This window comes from Scatophagus argus, chromosome 20 (genome assembly GCF_020382885.2).
Source record: "Scatophagus argus isolate fScaArg1 chromosome 20, fScaArg1.pri, whole genome shotgun sequence".
In the NCBI taxonomy this organism is placed as follows: Eukaryota; Metazoa; Chordata; class Actinopteri; family Scatophagidae; genus Scatophagus; species Scatophagus argus.
The window spans coordinates 8011651-8028765 of NC_058512.1; the positions used below are offsets into that span (position 1 = coordinate 8011651).

Below are 17115 nucleotides of genomic sequence, written 5' to 3' on the forward strand. Positions count from 1 at the left end.
TACTATCTGCCAAATCCCTATCCAGTCATTTGTATGCTCATACACACTCCCATCAGCTGCTCTCGTCCACCTTTGTTGTATGTTCAGTTGAAGAATGGCTGCAAATATTCTTTCCTTTTCTGATGAAAATCCAATATGAATGCAACCTACTGGGTTCGAACACATTTCCCCTCTTTCCAATTTGTTCACCCATCTATTTCGGCTGTTCTGCTACCAGCGATGTCAGGGAAAAACATTTGTGTCCTGACATTTTTTGGGCACACGTCACGCTATAAATAGGATTTTTCCATTTTGTGCAAGTCTTCAGAGATTGACTGAAGTCCTCGGGGCTTTTCTTGATGCTCACTACAGTGGTCAGTGGTGAATCACGATGCTGGTTTATTTGCCTGTTTCCTGGCTGCACAGGCTTGTGCATGACTACTATGTAGCTATCTTGTGGACTCTCTGTCTCTTTCAATGTCACTCAGTGTCTTGCTGAAGATCAGAACGCTGCTGTGGTCTAATGGTACAAAGTGTTGGTGGTTAAAGCTTTCTCATTGTTAGCGATGCTAATGCAGGGTAAAAAGGCATTTACAGCCTGCGTTAATGGTAGCAGCATGAAGACTGTTTTGCCTTGATGCAGTGTAAAATGTACTGCATACAAGACACAGTTGTGTAATTATAAAGTATTAAACAGTAAAGGTAAAATACACAACGTTCATCGCTACTAGATTTCACACTCACCAAGTGGCATGAACACACAATGAGCATAAAACACAGAGCAAACTGTAAAATTAGTATATTAGTATATCTATTAAGATTTTGTTGCTGCATAGTTTATTTCTCACCTCAAATGTTTTCGGAAATATATTTAATGTGCTGTTTAGCCGCAATATGAGAAAGTTTCTGACCAGGCCGCCATGTTGAAAATGGTAAAAATAAATAAATAAAGAGGGAGTGTGACTTCATTCTCTGTTCAGGACATCACTACTCCACTATATGTTTTCACATAGCAAATAGATGCTTGCTGCTATATTAATGTTCAAATTCTCATATTCTTAATCTATAAGAAAGCTAACCTAACCTATAAGAACAAAAAAAGGAGCAAAAGCAAAAGGACTAAAGAAAAACACGAGGTACAGTGAAAGACAAAGAAAAGATTAAGAAAACGTCAACATGAGAGAAATAGAGAAACAAAAACAAGATGGAAAAGCAAGTTAGATGGCAAAGCATTTATGAAATTGAGCCTGACTGTTTCCAATTGCACCACAAGATGATGAAATAGGGCCTTTTTCAGAGCAGACAGAAATCAATGTTGATGTTCTTTGATATCCATCACTTGGACTGAAACCGAGTCTATAAGAGAGCAGAAGAGGCCATAATACTTGAAACGCATGTATACACATGCACACGCCAACGTCCATGTAAACAACAAGCCCCGGGGCAATCCCTTATAATATTACTGTCTGTGAAAATCTCATAATTCAATCTAAGATTATTTTTGAGTTCTCACATAAAGGATTACATGATATTCTACAGGTCAGGAAAGGTCAACAAACACTAGTGAGTAAAGTGGAGGATGTACAGTCATAAAGCTGGAAATAATCCCAGGTCCCTTGGCTCCTGAAAAGGACAGACTATTACTTATGTGAAATCAAAGGCTGTGATCACAAAGGAATTGGGACTTTGTGTATGATAATGTTGGTAAATCCACCATTTTGGTCCAAAATGAAATATCTCAACAACTATTGGGTGAGTTGTGATAAACTCTTGTAGAGAGATTAACAGTGCCTAAAGGAGAAATCCTAATGACTTTGATGACCATCTTTTCCAACAGCAGGTCAGAATTTTCAAATATCCAGAGAAATATCTCAATGTAGACTGAATGGACTGGAAGATAATTCAAGGTTTCAAGGTGTAAGATGTATCCTAATAACCTCTGTTAATACCCTGACTGTTAATACTCTTGGATCCAGTTCAGTCAAAAATGTAATTTGTCCAATACTTGACATCAATCAGCTGGATTTTCTATTTATTGCTTTATTAATATAAATTCAATGCAAATAAGTGTATGTTAGACTTGCTAAATTTTGATGGCAACCATGGTAAACATGACCTGTTTAAGCATGTTATTGTTGTCAATGCGAGTGTGTTTGCATTCTGACTTTCTTCAACATGCTTTGACTATGAAGACCAAAATTACAGGAATTTTTCCTGTCTATGTAGCTAATGATCTTAACTAGCAGATGAATTGACATCACCTGGATTTCTTGGTTGCCTAGCGACAGCAAAGCAACACCTCGTGTGTACGCACCAAATTAAGATGGAGAAGCATGCAGTCAGAATTGCTCCAAAATGACACGTGGTCACACCCGACCAGCCAACTAACATTCAGTCACGTAATGCTAATCACACATGTTAATGCCAGAAATGTAACACACATGCAATCAACATATCAGTGCAGACTCACACGCAGCTATTTGTCAGTGATACATTTTGAATTTCCACAAAAGTGATGTGAGGTACAGTTATGTGGGATGAGTAATACTGTAAAAATTAATGCAAAAGCTCAAGCTTTCCATAAAACACTGCCTCATATGGCCAAGCTTTTCCACATTAGCGAAAACACATCTGCAACGGAGCAAATCTGGGTCCCAGAAGCATGTGTGCACCTGCATCCACAGACGCACGGACCCAGCTTTAAAACATGCACGCACAACCAGTCTGAACTCTTACTAAACAGTCTTACTACACATTTACAACACATAATGACTGAAAAATAACAACAAAATAGAAGCCAGCTGGGACTCTCTGCTCTGTGAGTCATAGTAAGGCACAGGTCTCAGAGCTGCAAAAGGACTTACATCCTAATCTGTCAAAGAGAGGAAGACTGTATGTTTACACAGACTTGGTGTGCAAATATGAAGCAGTGCACACTATACTGTAAACCACTTAGTGACATCATGCACATTTTGTTTTGGCTACAGAGAAAAGAGGGTGAGGTGGCTAATGTGGACATCTGTACAATAACATAGAGGTCACTATTATTATGAGTAATACAGCAATTTTTGCATCACCTTTTCAAAATGAACTATGCTCTGCTAGAGGACTACTAATGATGATTTATTTGTTATTAATTACAGCAATAACTTTCTTCTGTTTGTTTCTGTTATTATCTTTTTTGTGCTGTGTCTATTAACTGTGCATTGTTGCATTTATCTGGAATAGTGCTCCTGTGTGTGACAGTGACTTGCACGTTTATAATCAGTCACACCAGCAAATGAGCAAACCGTCGACAGCTGGTCACAGGCCATATGTTTTAGGCAGGAATCTTCTAGAACCAGCTGGAGCTTTCTATAATGTTGGCACTGCAATCTGTTTCACAGAACAGCTCTCAGACTCTTAGTTTGAACAAGATTTAAGTGCTACTTCTCTTTTGCATAGCACTGTTTGAAGCCTGAAGGGAGCTCGCTGGAATCTCCCCGATAATGTGGAAGCAGGTCTTTGGGGGATTTTCATGTTTAGCTCATGTTGCTTCTTGGCATTAAGCAGCATCCGGTCAGTGACCAGGGCTGCAGCCCCAGAAACAAAACATTAACCTTTTCCAAGACAAACTGTGATTTGTCAGTGTCAGCAGCAGAGGCAGGTCATAAATGAAAACCCTATTAAATGACTGACTATTTATCTCATTTATAAAATGATTACCCAACGGGCTGTATTAGCTAAAGTAGCTAATGGTTCCCTTACTCTAGCTCCTACTTTAGTTCACCCCCCTTTATAAATCTGCCAGTCCAAGAGATAAACATGAGGGCTAATGAAACAAAATTCAATGAATGGCCACTGGCCTGCCATGGAGTGGCTAAAAATACAGACAGCATTTCCCCTTAATCAGATTGATTAAAGTGCTCCCTGGTTGAAGCCCTCCCCCTGAGCCATCTGGCAGATGAATTTTATGTGTGTCACAGACTGCTGTCAACACAGCCCACCTAAGCTGCTTCAGCACAGGTTAGCACTGTTTCAGTGACAGATAATATGTAGTACATGATACTACTGAATGGGTACACATTCAGGTGTAATTTTTTTTTTCACACTGCCTGAGCTAAATCTGTTGTGGCAAAGATCACTCATGTATTTTAAATTTTTGACACCTTGAGAAATACAATCATGAGAAGACAGATGACACCCTAATATACTGTATGTGCGCAAAATATGAAGCTATGAAACAGCTAGCAGCTGATTAGCTGATTTGCTTGGCAAGAAGAAATTAAGCAGATATGTGTCACTGCTCAGACCCAGGAAATATTCCAATACATATCATATCTATACACTTAAAAACACATTAGCAAATCAAACTGTCATACTGTTTTTTTTGCGTGGATTAAACAAACAGTGTGTAACACGAGCTCAATCTCAGCTCCAATTATCCCAGTCTTATTTGCACCGACTGTAGATGTAAAATTAGTTGTGGGATGGACTTTTGCCTGAAGTTTATTCGGGTACACATGAGAGTGTTTTGAGTGTACACAGCAGAGCCCAATACAGCACACTTTTAAAAGTAGACTGTAAATAAACAGTTAAAAAATGCATGGCAGGAGGGGCAGCCAACAGCAGGTGAAAATAGAATTTCCTCATCCTAATGTGCACACCACTGAAGATCACTAAAATGATAACACACATCCTCAATATTGCACTGGTAATCTCTCTAAGGCAGTAAAACAGGTTTACGTGAGGACATAAAGGCACCAACTCGCTCTTACAGGATTATGGTAATGACAAAATAAAATAGCTTTTCAAACACTTGCCAAACACAGTAGCAGGAACGGTGAAATATAAAATGTAAAATGCCTGTTATATGAAGAGTTCATATGAGATCCAGCTCCTCAGAGATCAAGAGTTGTTTTCCATAGAAAGTCTCTATACACTGTAACACCAAGCAGAGTCATACTTTATTAGTCACGGTTCATACACACTGCTGCTTTACATGGCATCGTGACCATCACGATTCAGTTGGTTACAGATAAAACTACCAGCATGCCATTGCCTTATTATGTCGGAGCCCTACTTAATCAAGAGCACTCTTACTTTAATGCTTCAAACCTTAAGGAGAAACATTCATCTTTTTCTGCACTGGGCTATAGAGTTTCACCTCTAAGCATTAAGGCATTTATAACTGTAGCCTTTAATGGGTTTACAGCTTCCAATTAAGTGACATGTAAACAAGAGCTATTAAGGCTTAAGCAGCTATCTATCTGTGCAGTTTATCATCACTAATGTCGCTGGATGTAGGATCCACTTATTGTCTCTTTCCTTGTTAGTTTCTGTATCATCTCATCATCTCCCTTTTGGTCTTTTTTAATTCCTCCTCTTCACTTCATAACCATTTTAGTGGCTCATGTTAGTGAGTCACTCTAGGGATGATGAACATGGTAAATACTATACCTGATAAACATAAGCATTGTCACTACATGTAATCATAATCATAAGTAAACTTTTCAAGCATATGAGCATTGTCACTGTGAACATGTTTCCACTTAGCTCAAAGCACCACTGTGCTTCAGTACAGCCTCACAGAGCTGCCAGCACATGTTTTGTTGTTTTTCTAAAGTCATTTAAATTTCTGTTTTCTTTTATGAAACAGAAAACTACATGTGACTACATCAGAAGCTGAGATGAGTTCAGGGTGAGGTAAAAGAGTCTGGTTCCCATGCATGACGGTCTCATGACTGCACTGAAAGACGGCTGAAAAATTCATTCCTGAACCAGAGAGTTTCATAATCAACAGCCAGTGGCTGGTTATTAGTGTGGTTTTCTACACGGGAGGTGGAACTAACAACACATGTACAATATAATAATAACAATAATACACAAAACATGTTCAAAAAGTTCACATCAGTCTGGGGTTGACTTTGTCCCTGTAATAGTCCAAGGAAAAGTTTCTGGCTGCATAACTGATATTATATGTGGTCTCAAAGGTAACTTCTGGTAGAGCAACTCAGTCATTAGCTTGCGCTATTGCAAATGCAACAAATGCATGCTTTATATTCCACAATAAAAAATAGAGGGGATAAAATGTGTCAACACCGTGGTCTTCCCACACCCTTTCATCTATTTCTAGTTTGTCTGGTTTCCGTCTCAGAGCTTGTCTGTGGTTTGCAAAGCAGCCATGAAAAGAGCAAGTAAACTGGAGTCCCTGACCCGAGGCCCTTCCCATAGCTACCAGCAAGGATGATAAGCACATGACAGGACTACGGGAAGTTTCCTGAGGTCGCATACAGCCTCTGAAAGGCTGTTGCCCCTTTTTTTTTTAGCAACAGTATTTTGCGTGTTTGCGTTCGTCATGATCATTACTTGGTCAGGGAGTTCATTGATCATTTGCTTTTTCTGCCTTTTTTCACATGATTGCATCAGTTGTGCTTTTATTGCATAAGCATCAATAGACTATTTTAGTCCTCAGATAAGATAAGCATTCAGGTCAATGTGCATAGCATTCTTTTAACATTTAATTTGTGTTTTTGACATTTAGCAGGGGATATGTAAAATAAATACATAGTGAACAGCAGTGAGCTCGATATTTTTGTGAAAACCTTTCATTGTAAAATCATTGTTGAATACTGTTTGTATGAAAATGAAAAATCAATTCAAACCATTCAATAATTTGCAATTTAATTCTTCACATTTTGCCACGCAAGTCAGAGAATATTTCAGATGCTCATTTCCATTTGCTCTGCAACTGATGGAACAGGGAGATAAACCACAGCTCATTACAGCAAAGGAGAATACTTTCATCACTGAAACCAACATTGCTGGGTAAGTTGTTGGCGGTCGTAGATCTCAATGCAATCATATCTCTAAAATAGAGGTCTTTAAGTGATCACATTTAGATGTATTGCCACTGCGGCTGCAGTCCTGCCCATCTGCGCTGCGATATTAAATCAGAAAAAAAGCAAAGTTCACTTTAAGTTGTGGCTTAACTGGAATAAAGAGGGAACATCTTGGTTCAATGAGACCCCTGAGAGACTGGCCCTGCCCTGGACGTGTTATGGATGGCTACCATAAAGTAGGCATTTTGCTGACAAGAACCCCTGGGTGCATATCAATCACACCCTGCCTTCAGACTAGCACTGACAGCCTGTATGTCATGCAGTCAATGATGCGTCTGCAGCCAAGGAGAAATACATACATACCAAGATGTATAAAAAGACATTCTGTTCTGTATATGAGGATACATAACACATCTATATGTGTACATCCTTCTAGATCTGTTCAAGATATGCGTTCTTAGTCCCGGAAAAAGAATCAACAGTGAGTCTTCACTTGAAGTAATCAAATAAAAATTGCACAATTATTTACTGTGTCCACAAACGTCACATGAACGTCATCCTGTGCATCACAAACTGAGAAATATCTGACCTTTTATGGTACCTACCTCTTGCAGGATAAAGACTATTTGTATGCACATCAGTGTGCTTTGTTAGCCTGATCACGGAGCTCCCTTGCTGTTCCATGGCCTACACGCAAGCTATCACACTGTGATTTCACCTAGTTTGGCAGTACCTCTGCATTTGGTGCCTCTGATCTCACATCTTCTTAATCACCACATTCTCTATTCCAAATGCAAAAAGCAATTTAAAACCAACAAATGCAAACGCCTTACGAAATATAATTTGCACGTATCTCTCAAGGGTGAAACTGTTTATAACAACTGACCAGTGAAGAATTACAAATCTGATAAAAATGTATGCAGACTACATTAGTTAAGTCAGTTTAGTCATTGTGACTGCTGTGAGTTGGTAAGTGGAGATTATTTATGATTTTGCGGTTATTGGTGATGACTACATGGTGCAGATTAAATACTAATGGCTGGAGTGGCGCTGTAGGGGAAACAGCGGTGAAAGAGCGACCATGCACTTATTGGAAATTCTCAGGTTTCACTTGCGGAGGCTTCACACACATCAACAAACATTACCAGAATACAAGGATCACATTTATACAGCAAGTGTGCAGTCTAACAGCAGAAAGAGCACAGTACAACATAAGGCATCATGGTCACCTCAGTGTGTTACACTGCCCACTGACAAGGTGCAACACCATCAGAGTCATATGGCTCCGATGTATCTGAGCCTACACAGACACTTAATTATGTAATAACACATAACCTTTGAATTTAGTGCTTCTGAAACGTAATAAGCTAATTGTTCTTCGGCGTCAATCAAATAATTATGTACATAACACACTCAAGACAGAGGAAAAACAATCTAAGTCAGGAAGAGTTGCATTTAACAGCCAGAAAGGCTTTTTTTAAAAAACGTTTTTCCCATACCTGCATTGTGTTTTTATCTTTTTCTTCAGTCAAACTACAACTAAAGCTCTTTCAGAAAGGTGCTATTATCTCTGATCTTCCCGTTTCATGCAGTTGAGCCACACAGTGAGAACAAAAACAAGTCTTCTTCTCTAAAACCTTATGACTGTACCCTGAGCAAAACCATCAATCAATGGCACTTACATCTCCAGAGTCAGAAAGCAGGTGCTGCTGAAGAGAGCTCGCCTCCCTCACAAACCTTTTCTTAGGCCCGACCCGGTCGGACAAGTTGCCCATGATGACTCCTGTAATGGCCCTGATGCACTCCGCTGGTCAGTAATCTCATACACTCTTTCTCCTTGCTGTCTGTGTTTTTCGTTTATCTACACAGCACTTTCTTGCTTCCCCTCTTCCTGCGTCATTGACACACTTACACACACACACACACGCACACCATACCTACTTGACTATCCTTAAATCTGGGTTAGATCAGTTCCGTTTTGAGCAAGTACTAAAATAGGATGACCTCCAGTGATGGAGGAGAAGGACAGGCGCAAACAAAAGGAGGAGAGCGGACTGTGACAGTGTGAAATGGTGGTTTCTTACTTCTGTCAAATAATAGCACGATTGTACCTCAATCTATGCTCATGTCTTTTAAGTGATTTGAGGAAAAAAAAAAAATCCTCATTGCAAACATAGATGTCTCCTTCAAAATGAATGGTACACACTGCGGACAGCAGGAAATCCTGAATAAACTGACACAGATGAGACGCGATTTTGAAATTTTGTCCTTGCATTTGACGACACACGGGATAAAACGCTTCTCTATCATGAGCAGACCCGGCAGTGAAGTCTGTTGTGTGATGAGTGAGTCAGTTGGGAAAAGCTGCATGTGGTGATATGTATGAGTCACATATGTTACTGCGTGGTCACTTGTGAATCAGTGCAAATTTGTGGTGTTAATGTTTACACACAGTATCTGTGAGGTTCGGCAAGTTTAGCTTTTTTTATATTTGCTAAACCACTACAAGCTAAAATGGAAACAGGCACTAACTGGATCAGTGGTCGGCCTTCATTTTTTTCAGGGACATTTTGAAGACAAAATTGCAGTGAAGGCGATTGATTATTCTATAGCCTTTACATCAACATTTACTTCATAATGACACATTAAAGCAAATGAAAAATTAAGTCAGTTTAACTTGTAAATGTATGAATAAAAATACAATGTATCTTTTCCAGTATGTAACATTTGTCTGCAAATTTTGTTTTTGTGGTGACCAGGAGGGAGGAGGATACAGGAAAAGGCAATGTTTAACAAAAAATATGCAGTGAGCAATCAGATTTGCTTCCTAAGTCTGTCTTTCTCGGTTTGCGTGTGTTTATATGTGTGACCTATGCTCAGACAGGCCAGAAAGAGCAATTCAATTAGAGTCTATCACATAACACGCATCTCTTACTCGAGTAAACAAAAGCAAACACACACAGCAGCAGCAGCAGCAGCAGCAGTGTGGGTCAGGGTCACTCAAACACTTCAAACATGTCTTCATCCTCTCTGATCAGCAGACCTCAATAGTGTAGTTATTCAAGACCTCTGCAGATGTTCTCTCCCATCCTTTTTGATATATTTTGCCCACTCCTTCGCTTTCATCCTTCACTCCATCCACCTCACATCTTCTTTCACGTCACTCACCAATGTGCCCCTCACCAGCAGGCCCAGAAAGTCATTCAATCTGTCATCATCACTTAAAGATAATTGAGCAAGGCAGCAGCGCTAAAGAAGCTGCTCATGCTAAGGTTGAGCCTGAATTAGAGAGAAGAGAAGAGAAGAGAAGAGAAGAGAAGAGAAGAGAAAAGAAGAGAAGAGAAGAGAAGAGAAGAGAAGAGAAGAGAAGAGAAGAGAAGAGAAGAGAAGAGAAGAGAAGAGAAGCCTTTATTGATTATTTGATGACGTATCAGCATATTTTGGTAATTTATGACAAATGAATGATATTAAAGATCTGATATCACATTTCTTTACAGTATCTCCTGCAGTACTTCAGAGAGATAAGAGCTACAGTGAAAGAAAACTGTATGCAGTGTTTCATTGTGGTTACTGTTTGCTCCCTGAGGTATGAAATGAACTGCTGACAGGTGTATCAACTATAACAGATGACTGCACATTTTGTGTGTATGTGTGTGTGTGTGTGTGTGTGTGTGTGTGTCTGCCTGTCTGTGCGAGTGTTATTGTGTGATGGGGGCATCTGACATGATGGTGGAGGAATGAGTCTGACAGAGGAGAGGGATGAGGCCGAGCCGAGTCAATCTTAACTGAAAACACACACACACAAATCTCTCTGCTGTTTCTCTGTCTGTTTTCTGTCTTATATGCTGCACTAGTTTGGTATTCTAGGAGAAGCCTTGCAATGCTGCCTGAGCTGACTGTTTTCCCAGAGAATCAGCTGATCTTCTCAAGCCGGTGGTGTCAACCTGTCGGTGGTCCATCCTGCCATGAGTGTGATTGTTCATATAAGGAGCAAAGAGCTGCCCAGAGATAACAGAATATTAATTAACCATTTAAGAACAGTACAACACCAGAATATGACATATTATAATATAATAAAAACCAACAGCTGAAGCAACAAGTCTAGCAGACGTTTTTAATGTGTCATATAAAATCCAAAATCTGGCTTTAACTCACTAAAACTCTCTCTCTCCCTCGCTCCCATGCTGTCTTACGTAAGAGCTTCTATTTATATATGTTGCCTAATTGGATAGACTGAATAATATTAGAGCCTTTCCCTTCCTCTTTTCCAGCCTGTGGGACAAATATCAGGCCCCTCTCATTCTGTCTGGAATTTCTGAAAAAAAGGGGCCCTTTAAAAGATTCATAAGCTGCTAATGAGGCCATGTGGCACATTTCAAAGTGAAAAAGAGTGTGACGATATGTGTGTGTGCGCGTTTGTGTGTCTGCTGCAGGACGGGTTTTAAATAGTTGCTCAGTGAAAAGATTAACCATACTAGCAGACATAGGCAGCTGCAACAAATTGCAGACATGTCACATTAGCTGAAAAGATAAAACAAAAAAAGGGGAAACAGTCCCGTCACTTATTCAGTTTCTTCAGCTCACGTTTTAAAACACTTCGGAAAATGTTCAATGTTCCCTTTAAGTGGGAAGAGTTGAGGGTTTCCAAAAGACATAAACAAAAACTGCCTTACTCAGTTTGTTTGGGCAAAATATGGATGTATGAGCTAAGCACTGTAAATCCACAAGATTCATTTTGAGTTGGGAGTTCATAGCTTTCATTGCCAAGTATAAAGAACGCTATAGACTTGTGTTTTCCTTGTCCAAACCTAGAAATATCCTGATCTGGACATAGTTTAATAAGATATAATAATAATAAAATAAAGCCAATCAAACGTCATACGTCTTCTGCACATTAACATAATGAAATCAGTAGAAATCAGTGAGGATGATGCAGACGGAGTGAGGCAGCTGGTATAGCTGGCAAGAAGCTGAGCACGAAAAGAGGAAGGCGCAGGTGAAAGAAAGTAGAAGTAAGGAAAACATCAACATTTAAAGGTGATGAAAACTTCAGTTGCCTTCAGTGGAAAGCGAGGGGCAAGCAAACAGGTTCGTTAACTACAGTCAAGACAAAAGAAAGATTTCAAGACTAGAAAACAGGCACCAAATGATCAAATCCTACCTGTCAGCTAACTGTCATATCCTTCTCCTTTCTGCCTGATTTCCAGCAGCTTGCCTTTATGCTTTCTGTCTGCCTCCCCCTTTCACTCACCCCTTTTATCTTTGTTGAGTTTTTTTTATATGAAAACTACCGTCTAAACACGGTAAAGACTACTGGGAGGACAGACCGTTTAGTCCACAGACATTTTGAGTGAAGGACCAAGTGTGTAAGGTTTAGTGCCATCTAGTGGTGAGGTTGCAGATTGCAACCAACTCAAAACCTTCCGTTCAGCCTTCTCTTTCACAGTATGTATGAGAACCCAGAGTGATAAGTGAGGTAAACATATGAAAGGCCCTCTCTAGCTTGGGGTGTTGAGTAGTGTAGAGGCGCACTAAAGTAAGAAATTCACAGAGTAATTATTTTCATTCCTGAGGAAAGAATGAGATCGTGCAGCTGAAAACTCTAACACATTCAGTTATTCGTGGAGCTAATGTGCATTTGCTTGACATCATGATTTAGCGATTTTCTTTTGTCTTTTCTGTTGTACGCGAGTTCGCCTTTGCTAAGTTTTTCATACCACTAGATGTCTTTTGTTGCCACATACAGTGTTTTCATTCTGCTGGAACAATGGAAAATGTTGGCCTTCAAAATGCCATTACATACCCGGTGTTGAATAATTGGTGACCACAGCAATGAAATATTAATAATTATGCTTTCAACTTTCATTTTCAAATGGCAGCCCGAGAGGTGTTACAGCAGAAGGAAGGAAGAAAGGACCGTCTGAACAACAAAACAAGTCACAGCGTAAACAAGTGACTTCTCTGCCACACGTTGCTACTGTTCACAAAATATAGCATAGAATTGAGTAGTTTTATCATCTTAAGAGAATATTATAAACGTAAGACTGGCAGGACTGAGAGAAAAAGGCACGATTATAAAAACGTCTACAACTTCAGCACCACAGTCAGCGCAGTGGATTTTTCAACACACACCACAGTCAGGCTATTGAAGTTTAGATTTAAACTTTCACAAACCTATTTTATTTTTGTCATTTACTACCGGGGGGGGCAGTCCCTTCATAGTATTCATATTTCATGGTCTTATTTACAGTAAGGAGAAACATCCATAGTTTTTGGCACAAAATTAATAAAAATTAACCAACTGTTCAAGCCAAAAAAGAAAAAAACTGGTCCGTGCTGTGCCTAGCTCTACCACAAGAATCTGTACAGTGAGTATTTCTGCATGTCCTGTTGTCAAAAGCAAACAAACGTGTGTCTGTGTGTGACAGAGACATCTCTGAGACGGAGTCCGATCTGAAAACACACACACGTTTTCATTAGAGCTTTCTGCTAATCCTTGTGTCTTCCCTGTAATGTGATTTTCACCGGACTCAATTGTCCCTCCGGCTCGCAGGCAAAACAGGCTGCTCATATTAAACCCTTCGTTTCCCTCTTTCTCTCCCTCTTTTTCCCCCAAACACACACACACACACACACAATCATTTCTCTTACCTCCGTCATGTGAATCAGGTAGAATCTCAGCTCTTCAGCATAATCTGTAAGACAACGTAACAAAGAGATTCATTTTAAGTCTTTCTCCATGTGGTCTTTCCTGCTTTATTTTTACTCGCTTCCTACCCGCCCTCCTTCTTGTGTACAGAGCAGCATCTTTGATTTCAGATTATGATTTTGCCAAAATACTTCTAAGGATGGAAGGCTTTTACTTTGGGTCAACCTCACAGACATCCACCCATATTTCATTGAAGCAGCACTCCGTGAGACAGGCCCTGTGGGTCTGGAGTCAAGATAAATAGTTTTAATCAAGTTACCCCACCAACACACACACACACAGCCACACAATCTATATATATATTGTGGTGTTGTTTACTATTTTATAGCAAGTAAGTACACACACACGAAACAAGAAAAACACCTCTTGGACAAATTACAAGAACTCTTAATGGTTGTGATCTATTCAGGAACCCTCAGCCTCCTCACACTGTGTACTGACAGCACATAGACAAATCAACAGCAGAGGTCACTGTTGGATATTGTTCTGTTCTGAACACCCAGCAGAGGGCTGTTATTGTACCACCGTATGAAGGTAAAACCTGGTAACATACGTCTTACACATTAACAATTTAAATAACAGTACTAATGTTTGAGAAAACTCTAAAAACCCTTTCAATACCTTTAAAACTGACAAAGTGACCTTTTCCATCCAACACCAGCACCAATAAAGAAAAAGCTTCTTCTTGCAACATAATTAATTGACTGAATGTTCTCTTCTTAAATTAGTATACTGTCACTGTCACCTTCTTACTTTGTTCAGCATGATGATAATATTTGGACTTACATGTCGTGATTTTGGGTTTATAGGTCTTTAATACCACTCTCAGTTTTTCCCACGCTCCTCAACCTACTATTGGGGTGCACAGGAAAGCCCCCGTAATGAACTTGCACTCTGTCATTACATGCACATGCACGCACATACACACACACAGGCACACAGATCAAACACACCCTTGCTGAAACAAACACAATCCCCGGTGCCTCTTTCCTGAGTGACGCTGCCGAAGTGAAATAACAATGACAGGCAGCAGGGTGGAGATGTGTGTCTCTGTGTTTCTGTGTGTGTCCTCTGATGAAACACACACGCACATGCAAACCATACTGAATCCCCTCCCTGGAGATCTCCAATTGTTTGGGTGAAGGGTGGAGGTCAGAAGTGGCCCAGAAGAGACCAGAGATATCTGTGGGGAGGGCAAAGCTGCTCAGGCTGCCTTGTTATCACTTTGCTATATTTTCAGTTCAGAAATGCTTGTGCAGGAATGTTAACAGGGTGTTTTTCTGCAGTTAATGACCCCATTCAGTACTTGACATGTTTATTGATTCTGTTTAGACAAAATACCTGTAACAGGCAACACTGGCCCAGTATTTTAAGCTTACCAGCCAAATAATGCTGACCTTCCCATTGGTGGAAAAGTGTTGGATAACTAGATGGATCACAGCATAGAGTAAAACAAAAAGCAACGCATAAGACATGTATGCATTGGTGTAATCGCACACTGCTCCTAATTTGAAAAACTTTGACAGAAGTTGATTTAGCCGATTCCCCTATTGCACTAACAAGGAGCATCTTACATTTCACATTATGTCTGTGCAAGTAATGTTTGCCGATACTTACTAGCCTTGGAAAAAAAAAAAAAATGAACTGAATGCATCCTACTGAGGCTATAAAAAACTAACCTTGAAAACAAAGCAGGTCTGTACTTCAATAATCATAAAAAGCTAAATTATTACTCAACCTATATGTTTTTTCATAAGCTGATTCCCCTACAACACAAAATTTTGAAACACCATAGTTACGTACAGTAGCCTTGGAAATTCTGAGCTATGTGGATATGTGAGGATGCACAGACGTCTGTAGGAGGCTTGTATACACTAATGTTCAGGCCAAGCTCTGAGCTGAAAGAGTCACTCAAAACAACAATCACTCGCACTGAGTAAATACCTTAGTTTCAGATTGCTTTGATTACTGTTTCATTCTGGAGGACAAATCAGACAATTTCCTCTAAACAAAATCTTTTTAACAGCTGCTATCCTGCTAAATCAATCACGCACCATCTTGGACAATGTGGCACTTGTTTTCTGGTTTCTATCCCTCTCAGCAGAACAATCAACTGACCTAACACCCAATATAATGAAACAGGGAGCCACTTGTTGCTGTTTCTTACTCATGCACCTTAAGTGTAACCCCTCTAGCATTGGCCATATCCCAAGCATGATTCCAAACCTTGCTCCTGTCTCTAAACACAGATATTTACAGTGAGCATTATTTGTTTGACTTGCCCAGGCTCTGTGCTGATGTCCTGACGGCCAGACTATTCTCTCCATTTTACTAGAGGAGGTGGTTGTTTACACCAAGGTGAAATAAAAAGACAAAGCAACAGGAACTTGCGCAGCCTTTCCCTAAATATCCTCCGCTTAAGCTCAACTGAAAATATCACTGTGATCACAGCACTGCATGTTTATTTTCAGCTGTGCATTTTGTGTGTTTAAGTGGTGAATTTCCCTTTTCATTCTGTGTTTGACTGTAAAAGGTCAAACACAGTTTAATGTGGAAACATACTGATAAGACTGTTTGGTGATTTATTTACATATCACGGCTTCGGCCAATGAACGTTCCTGTTGGACTTCTAAGAAATTTGTTGTTGCAGCAACATGAGTTTACTCTGTGCTGAATGGCAAACCACCACTGCTATTGATAATCAATAGTCTATAATCACCTCAACATCTCTGAGATTTCAGAATTATGGTTGATTTAATTAACAGCGACTAAAAATTAATTATTGTAGGCCCAGATTGAATTAAATATGTGACCTTTTCATTACAAGATTGTCTGGAGTGCACTAGTTACAAAGTAGCTGATGAATCCAGCATTTGTCCTGCTAGTTTTATGTTTAGAAATAATATGATAAAACCAGGACTACACAGAGTTTGGTTATCTGTGTGTTGGTGCTTACATACCATCCTGGAGCCTCAGGTGTCGGAGGTACAGGGGACTCTGAAGGACGTTACACCTGCCCGGCTCGTCTTCTCTGGTCACCAGCATCAGGTCAGTGTAGACAAATACTGTAACCTGTAAGATTGGTGTGTAGTGGAGCAGCAGAGATGGAGCAGGAAGGTACAAAAGGAGAGGAAGAGGAAGTTTTAAAAAGGATGAAGGGGAGGGAGGGGTGAGATGTAAAGGGAGGCAAAAGTAAAAAGAAAAAGAAAACAATTATTTCATATTTCAGACTCATGTCACACTGTCATGTAACTGCATCTCACAAACACACATCTGCAGACCAGTGAGATGCACACACAACACTTCACACTTTATACACCCCCACCCAACCTCACATCATCCCACAGGAAATGCAGTTGACACTAAGATATTGACCTTATGCTTTAGTGGTCTTTCAAATAATACAAGTGAGTAACAGCACATTATACTGTAATTCCATGGGACAAATCTGCTTTCATTCAATAATATGACACAAAAAGTTTTGATGTGGTAACACCTCAAACTCAATCTCTGTTCCCAAGAAGGTCTGACAGTACTTTTATTTCTTCACTGTTCATTATGTTAGAATACCTGGTTGTTATATAATAAAACCTTTTTATATGCAAG

At 39.8% G+C, this 17115-nt stretch overlaps 1 protein-coding gene across 4 annotated transcripts in view; it reads right to left on the bottom strand.

Moving 5' to 3' along the window:
- rgs3a (regulator of G protein signaling 3a) overlaps window positions 1-17115 on the bottom strand; it is a 131223-nt gene that overhangs the window by 58462 nt on the left and 55646 nt on the right. For all 4 annotated transcript variants that reach the window (XM_046374850.1, XM_046374851.1, XM_046374852.1 and 1 more), the window contains 2 exons: window positions 16470-16581; window positions 13452-13495 (listed from right to left, as the gene is read on the bottom strand). In XM_046374850.1, the coding sequence (XP_046230806.1) occupies window positions 13452-13495; window positions 16470-16581 (156 nt within the window). The remainder of the gene's footprint in view (window positions 1-13451; window positions 13496-16469; window positions 16582-17115) is intronic.